Source organism: Poecilia reticulata, linkage group LG14, assembly GCF_000633615.1.
Source record: "Poecilia reticulata strain Guanapo linkage group LG14, Guppy_female_1.0+MT, whole genome shotgun sequence".
Taxonomy (NCBI): Eukaryota; Metazoa; Chordata; class Actinopteri; order Cyprinodontiformes; family Poeciliidae; genus Poecilia; species Poecilia reticulata.
Genome location: NC_024344.1, coordinates 9,811,597 through 9,819,693, shown reverse-complemented (window position 1 = coordinate 9,819,693; position 8,097 = coordinate 9,811,597). Strand labels below are relative to the sequence as shown.

Genomic DNA, 8,097 nt, shown 5'->3' with positions numbered 1-8,097 from the left:
CCAGTACAGTACATGAAGAAAATTCAAAAGATTGGCATTTCTGCAGTAATTTTTGTCATGCTTAAATTTTTCTATACATCACAAGTTTAAGTTTTGTTAACTATTAAAATGAAAAACTTTTTGATAGCCTTCTAGTTTTTTTATRTGAAGTGGTAGATGGATTCTTAAAGTAGTTGTTACACAGAATTTGAAAACAGCACCATCTAGCGGTGAGAAAGTGCAACACATCATGGAGCCCTAAAAGCTAAAAAAAAATTGGTTGAGTTGTACAGCTTTTGTGAACACACTATACACCACCCACTGGAAAATTTTACAATATTAAAAAAAAAAGAGAGAAAGAGAGAGAGAAAATCATTTTGTGCAACTATACATACCTGAATATAAGGTTTATACCAAAAAGTGTAAACATGACAACGCTGTAGCCAAATATTCCTATGGCATAGCTGATCTTGTACAGGAGGAGGAACCACTTATACACCAACCTACAAATACAAACAGACAGTAAATGTGTTTGACTTGAGACTGTTTTAGAATTATTGCAGCACTAATCTGTCATCTCTCTTTTTTATGTGGATATTTGTCTATAAGTGAAGTTTTTCTAAAAATGAGATTCACCTCGGTGTGGTGCAGGCCAGTGGTTTGCGAGTGGCACGGAAGGAGATGTACGCTGTGATGACGGAGAAGATGAACCACGTGGACAGAAACCTCCACCAGTGGAGTTTGGTAGTGAAGTAGAGCGGAACTACCCACATCTGAAACAGTGTCACCAGCTACGAGACACGAAATGTGCAGAATCAATAGCGAATTTGAGCAAAAAACAAAACAAAAAAAAAGAAAACTAAGCGGTCAATGCTATCAGAGACGAGGAAAACTGAAAGTCCATTTGAATCGAACTAAAAACAAGAATGGAAATATCAGTTTTTATTTCTCTGTATTAGCAAACGACATTGCAGCAATGCGCTGCCACAGGTATAATCCAAACGTAAAGATGCATGTTCCTCCACACTGGAGATTTCATAAAAGTACTTTTGACGCCGATGCAGACACACATACCTCTTGTCCCACTTGAACAGATTTTGAGACTCGGTATGCAAACCGTTACATGATATTTCCAAATTCACACTCAGAGCTTGTGTCTTTTGTGCCTTACGTTGTACGACTTTGGGTGTCTCTGTTTCCACTGCACCAGTACCAGCTGGGCGACGACCAGGGTGACGATGAGGATCAGCACCATTTCTGCGTGCATGGCTTCATGACCTTTGTGTTTGGCATGCATTTTTGCATGCTCCACTCTGTTGATAAGAGTTGTAAATGAGCAATGTAGGTTAACAAGCAACCGCGTGATCGGAAGATTTACACCAAAACAGGATATGTGCTCGTGCTGGCAAATGGGCTGATAGACATACTGTAAATGGTGTCATCTTTAAAAACAGGAGTAAAATGGTTTGTATTTTGACCTTGATAAGATTAGAATATGTTTCAGATAAATGCATTAAAGAGACAGAAACAGATAGTGATTTATTACTGATGTTATTATGCAAAAACCTTGTGCATTATCAGCTGAAAACCTACTGACGTGCAACAATTAATTGTACAGATAAGTCCGAGTGTGATGCATACACTGACCTCCATTTCTCTTCTGGTGAAAGCTTGGACACATCAAACTGTAAAAACACAGAAGAAAGGGTGAATAAAATTGCAAAGCGGAAGTTTGTAAATAACTGTTAATTTTGTAATTCCGTCATTCTGTGTAAGATCCCAAACCTGCAACAAATTTTTTGGTCATTTTTGTTGTATTGCTAAAACCAAAAATTTGAATCAGTCATAATTTTCTATTTTAAAAAGTCTAATCTCTGCATCACTTGAGGTTCGTTTTACTTTATTTAAAGAGGTGAGACAACTGACAACTAGTTCTCGGTTAAAACTAAACCTGTATTTCTTTAAAAAAAAACTTTTCTAGTTGCGGTTATCGCCACGCAACAATCAATTTTATGTTAATCATTAATTCTGGGCCTGGTGGGTAAATTAATGATTCTTTTTTTTTGTCATTTAAAGACTCTTTGATGCTCAAATGGAAATTTTTTGTAACTGTTTTCTTTTCTAATTAATTCAAAATGCTAATTTCCATCAAGATACATGTAGAACCTTTTATGGTTCTACATGTAAGTTGGTCAGATCTAAAAATACCAAAACAAAGTAAATAAAAAGCATTGGTCTAGTAAAAGCCAAAGTGGTGCACCTCTGACAGCTAAATCAAATAAAGCATTCTGGAACAACATTGTTCTCTGTACTTAACAGCTGCTGTCCCTCCCTGGTTGTAGAGCTTGTTTAACAACCTGAAATTAATTTAGAGACTGGTAGGAATCACTGAGGTATGCCTGTCTCGTTATAATTACCTGGAACAACAGAGAAATATTAATTGTCATCCTAAGCAGGAGTCCAAGTGAAGGTTCAGATGTACTAGCACATCTCAAAAAAAATTAAGAATATAGCGTAAAAGTTCAATATTTCTTGTCAGTCATCTCAGAAAGTGAAACGTAATTTTACAGAAATTCATTAACACATGGGAGTAAAATATTTCAAGCTTTATTTTTTTATAAACTATTTTTAATGATTATGGTCTACAGGTAAAAAATAAAAATAAAAAACTCAAAATTCAGTGTCTTAGAAAATTAGAATATCATATTAGACCAATCAGCACAAATGTCAGCCTTCTGAAAAGTATGTACATTTCTATCCTCTTGCATGAATTACTGCATCATTACTGCAGAGGCGATCACCCTTGTAGCACAGCATGGGTGAGATGTACTACTAGTATGTAATATTTTGTATTAATTTCTGTGTAGTAATACTGAATAAGGCAATCATTCTTAATTGAATGTGATCAGTTTAGCACAATCTTGGATCCTATTTGTTATTATACTGTTATTTCACTTTCCTCAAGGAGATGAAGGACAACCAGGCCAAAGGTTACAAAATGATCAACATCTGAATTTTAGGAGTATTTCAAAATTATTTCTATTCATATACACAAATTTGAAACAATGACACAACCTTACAGACTTACACACAGTCTCATCATTGTACCTTTCAAAAAGCTGAGTTTAATTCAAGCACTGAAATATCACAGGAAGTGCTAAAGTTACTGCCACTGAAATTACCTGACCTTTGAGCCCCACCAGCCACACCATCTTATACTAAGATTGCTTTAAAATGTCACTCACAGCTCAGCAAAATTACAAAGGAGGAAACCATTTATAATCGAGAGAGAAAGGGAAGAACACAAGTAGCTTTGATTGAGTAATAGCAGGTGATGCTTATGGTCTTAGCAAAGCTGTAATTTTATTTTTGTTTGTATTTGCCATACAGCTAAACTTGTGTCCTGGTTCCACAAGTTTAGCTGTTAGTTCACTTGACAACCTCCTTCCTCCCAGACACTCTACCTGGTCATGGTTGGTAAGTTAATCGTGGTAGTTAGTAGTTAGCTAAATCTGGGAGCAGGAGCTAACTCAGAAGCTAGCTCCTTCCCAGACTAACCTAAGGCTTCCTGTTTATCCTCATTAGTCTAACCTGGTTCGGTTGGTTATGATTGTCCAGCCCGTGGTCGTGCTCCACACCGTCAACCTCCACCTCAAACACGCCAGCCATATTCGGAGAGCTTCTTTAACGTTCCGGGGCCATTAGCATTAGCGGAGCAGCTTAGGAGAGTCACTTCCGGTTTCAAACCCCTTCAAAATAAACTTCCAAATTAAATGTAGGTCAGTTTGTAAACCGTGTCYTTTTCTTTTTTAGAGTCAAACCGTATCATGCCGCCCCCCCACCCCCCAAAAATCAATGTATCACATAATAGCTAATATTTAGAATGTTTTAAATGGGTTAGAATACAGTAAATCAGATGTATTTAGCTTATAAAATTGTAAAATATCCTGCTTGCTTAACTCTTGAAGCATATTGTCATTATTCTCTCTTTCAAAGCTGGTATATTTCATGTAGAAAGAAAAATGTTCACGACTATCAACAGTACACACAGAAAACTGTGTGGATTTGTTACACCCATTGCATAAAACWTTCTGTTCCTTGTGGTTCTAATTTCAAATAGAAATATCCATTGTGATATTGTTAGCTTTATGCACTTTTCCCTTAAACTGAACTGTGAAAGTGAAGAGAAACTACGGGAACATATTTTAAAAGCTAAAATTAGAACCAGAATTAAAAGTAGCCCGAATTTCTAATATGAAAATGWAACTGTTAAAAATTAGCACAATATCAGTGGCAATTTACTAAATAATGTTAGTTTTGACTGTAAAAGAAAACACAACATAATTATCTAACTTTATTGTTTACCTACCTGTAAACAATATGTGTTAATTAAAAACAAAAAAAATATCAAGCATTAATATAAAAAGAGAAGTGAATGCTGCTTTTCATAAACCCGAACAGATCGTTGTCGGGGTTTTTATCACCAAACAGCAAAGAAACAACGATAGYCATATAATGTTTTCATAACACTCATCTGCTATAATGACATTATAAAAATGACATCCCGCCAGATTATTCAGAGCAGGATATTAATCCTGCTTGTGATTGGTTACCGGTCTTCCAAAGTCAACGCTGATTGGCTGAAAACACCGGTACTGTCCAGAGCGAMAGCCTTTCAAGCAGCGTTTGACTTGTTGGCGCTCTTAGTTTGAGATTCAATGTTGCAGAGGATAATAAGCTGCAACAATCGTCTAATAGTTTTAATCTTTTTCTGACCCCGGCCGAGAAGAAAGTACTAAAACCTTCATTCTAGGAATAAACTGCTGATCTTCCGTCAACATGCACGTGATTAAAMGAGGTATTGTTATSAGGTTTTTGTTTTTTCCTCCTTGTCAGAAAACATGAAGTTATTGTTCTGCAAACTTTGTCCAATGACTCAAAGGCAGTATGCGTTATTGCACATTGAAGGATGGCGTGTTTTATTTTACAGTTTAATATCWTATTATAGACGTTGTGGCGTGTTGTAGTTTCTTTGTGTACAGTTTCAGTTTCCGCCGAAACAGAACAAAGATTCCAATTATGAAACGACAGAGCTGACGATTTCTATATGTGTTCTAAGATTTCCCCTTTTAGAAAGAATACGTATGTATTCTGCATTCAAAATATGTTTTTGCTCAAACAGTCGCATCTGAACCGAAACTTTAAATGAACAAATGTACCTTTGTTTAGTTGTTTATTTTTGACTATTCACTTTGATTTTTATACAAAATCGATTTACAAACTAAGACTGTATAAATGTCAAAAATAAGCTTATATTGTTGTGTTGGCGCGCTCCTGTCTTCTTCGCGCTGCAAAACATAATGTTCACTGTGAGCTTCCTGATCATCTGGATCAGGAAGCTATTTGTTGTTTGATGTTGCTTGAGTGGCATCAAACAACAAATAAAACTCCGCTTCACATTTAATATCATTAAACYTCTCTAGTGATTTATTTCAGAACCTGGTTTAATAATTTTTTTTTTTTTAACCCTCTCTTTTGTGTTTTTCTTTTAGATGGGCGGGAGGAGGCAGTTAGTTTTGACAAAATCACATCCCGCATTCAGAAACTCTGCTATGGGCTCAACAGCGACTTTGTGGATCCTGTAAGTTCAGACAACAAAAATGAATCAAACAGGAATATGCACTTTATTCTGTCATAACCTCGCCTCTCTGTTTACGCAGACCCAGATTACAATGAAGGTGATTCAGGGTCTGTACAGCGGGGTCACCACTGTGGAGCTGGACACTCTGGCTGCAGAGACTGCTGCCACTCTCACCACCAAACATCCCGACTATGCAATCCTGGCTGCTCGGATCGCTGTGTCCAACCTGCACCGAGAGACCAAGAAAGTTTTCAGTGGTATGTTTGCTGTTGATTGTTTCATAATGGGTGCAAGTGGCTCTGAAAAGTATTAACACTCTCTAAAGATTTGCACATTTCGTCAAATTACACCCACAAATTTTCCTGTATTCTGCTAAGATTTAACATTGCAGATCAATACAAAATAGTGTACGACGGTAAAGAGGAGGGAAGAGCAACTTATTTCTTTAATAAGTTGCATAATTAGTAATCAGAGCAAACTTGATACTTTTTGCATTCAGATGAGTATCGCAGTCTGYGCAGCTTCATAATGACGTCCAGTGCTTCCTGTAAGATGTTACTTACCTCTGCAGTGACTCAATGTTGAAATCAACAGCCTGTCTGCTTCTCACACAGACGTGATGGAAGACCTGTACAACTATGTCAACCCCTTTAACAAACGTCACTCCCCTATGATCTCCAAGGAGACACTGGACATTGTCCTCGAAAACAAGGACGTAAGTAAACATGAGRGAAGTAACRTGTGCTCGTACTTTCGGTTTTTTCGTATTAACAYGGCAATCTCGACTCTTGCAGCTCCTCAACTCAGCCATCATTTCCGACAGAGACTTTTCTTACAACTTCTTTGGTTTTAAGGTAGGACTTTGCTTTGTTTTTGGTATCAAATTTTAACAATTAGCAAGTGACAAAAYAAAGTCACTGACAGACTTTRTTTTGTTCTTACAGACTCTTGAGCGATCGTATTTGCTGAAGATCAACGGCAAAGGTATGTTTCCTTATTTATTCAGAATTTACTTTCATGACTGTAAATGTCCCCATCAAATTATTTATCATTTTAAGACCCTAAATTACTGTTCACCGCTTTTCATAGTTGCTGAGAGACCCCAGCACATGCTGATGAGGGTGGCAGTCGGGATTCACAAAGGAGACATTGATGCAGCTGTTGAAACATACAACCTGCTTTCAGAGAAGTGGTTCACTCACGCCTCTCCTACCCTGTTCAACGCCGGCACCACCAGGCCTCAGCTGTCCAGGTAAATAAGGTGAMCACTGCACACTTCCTGTGAGAAATTAAAATTCTCTCCTCATGGGGATGAATGACTCAAGTCAATGCCTGTGAACCATTTTTTGGACAGTTGATCGAGAAATGACTTTAATRAATTGGGTGCAGACGTCTCAGGTATACATCCATAGGTTTACTGATACCTTTAAAAAGTCAATAGTTCACTAAGGGATGTTACGCAAACATTAATGGTGTGTATGTTGGTATAATTCTRGACCAATGAGAAAAAAATTTAAAATAATTTTAAACATGTGCTTAATTAATTCATTGAAGCTATGTTTTTTGTCTCGTCAGTCCTTTACGGAAACGAAAAACTCAAATGCAGCATTAAAAGTCTAAACTGAAAATGACTTTCAGGACTGTTCCTGACAAGTGTACTGCACTCAGAGAAAGCATAACCTAAACTTTGAAGCTCATCTTTTTCCTAATTCAACCGCTTGGATGACTTTTGCAGTTGTTTCCTGCTAGCTATGAGTGACGACAGCATCAACGGTATTTACGACACACTGAAGCAGTGCGCGCTCATTTCCAAATCGGCAGGAGGCATCGGCCTGGCGGTCAGCTGTATCAGAGCAACAGGCAGCTACATTGCTGGGGTAAATACAGCCAAGACTAAATTCAAATTAACTTGTTCTTTTGAACAACCAGATGTAAYGTATTTGTTATGTTTTTCAGACTAACGGCACTTCTAACGGGCTGGTTCCCATGCTGCGAGTGTACAACAACACAGCACGTTATGTGGACCAGGGCGGCAACAAGGTGAGAATTCGTGCCAAAGACGTCGAAGGGGTCTAACAATGATGCATAAAACGGTATTTGAAGGGCTTCCTGAACCCTTAGGGTCATTGTGTTTACAGAGACCAGGGGCCTTCTCTGTGTACCTGGAGCCGTGGCATGCTGACGTGTTTGAGTTTTTGGAGCTGAAGAAGAACACGGGTAAAGAAGAGCAGAGAGCTAGAGACCTGTTCTTTGCCTTGTGGATTCCAGACCTCTTTATGAAGCGAGTGGAAAGCAATCAGGTGAATCCCCAGAGAAATTTTCTGTMTAGTATATCTGCAGTGGATTTATCACTAACCTCGTGTCCACTCCTCTGTCCCCCGTAGGACTGGTCTCTGATGTGTCCAAGCGAATGTCCTGGGTTGGATGAGTGCTGGGGAGAGGAGTTTGAGGAGCTCTACACTCGGTAAACACGACAC

General features: G+C 38.0%; 2 protein-coding genes across 2 annotated transcripts in view; one reads left to right on the top strand and one right to left on the bottom strand.

Annotated features, from left to right (window-relative positions):
* Window positions 1-3,724, bottom strand: part of rnf121 (ring finger protein 121) — a 10,892-nt gene extending 7,168 nt beyond the window's left edge. Inside the window, exons 1-5 of the mRNA XM_008427624.2 lie at window positions 3,571-3,724; window positions 1,627-1,664; window positions 1,151-1,292; window positions 616-770; window positions 375-482 (exon numbers count right to left, since the gene is read on the bottom strand). Coding sequence (XP_008425846.1) covers window positions 375-482; window positions 616-770; window positions 1,151-1,292; window positions 1,627-1,664; window positions 3,571-3,648 — 521 coding nt within the window. The 5' untranslated portion in view covers window positions 3,649-3,724. The remainder of the gene's footprint in view (window positions 1-374; window positions 483-615; window positions 771-1,150; window positions 1,293-1,626; window positions 1,665-3,570) is intronic.
* Window positions 3,725-4,637: 913 nt separating this feature from the next.
* The window catches only part of LOC103475859 (ribonucleoside-diphosphate reductase large subunit-like), a 7,393-nt gene continuing 3,933 nt past the window's right edge, over window positions 4,638-8,097 (top strand). Inside the window, exons 1-11 of the mRNA XM_017308501.1 lie at window positions 4,638-4,837; window positions 5,532-5,620; window positions 5,700-5,877; window positions 6,235-6,335; window positions 6,415-6,474; window positions 6,565-6,604; window positions 6,710-6,872; window positions 7,356-7,497; window positions 7,577-7,660; window positions 7,759-7,920; window positions 8,005-8,084. Coding sequence (XP_017163990.1) covers window positions 4,819-4,837; window positions 5,532-5,620; window positions 5,700-5,877; window positions 6,235-6,335; window positions 6,415-6,474; window positions 6,565-6,604; window positions 6,710-6,872; window positions 7,356-7,497; window positions 7,577-7,660; window positions 7,759-7,920; window positions 8,005-8,084 — 1,118 coding nt within the window. The 5' untranslated portion in view covers window positions 4,638-4,818. The remainder of the gene's footprint in view (window positions 4,838-5,531; window positions 5,621-5,699; window positions 5,878-6,234; window positions 6,336-6,414; window positions 6,475-6,564; window positions 6,605-6,709; window positions 6,873-7,355; window positions 7,498-7,576; window positions 7,661-7,758; window positions 7,921-8,004; window positions 8,085-8,097) is intronic.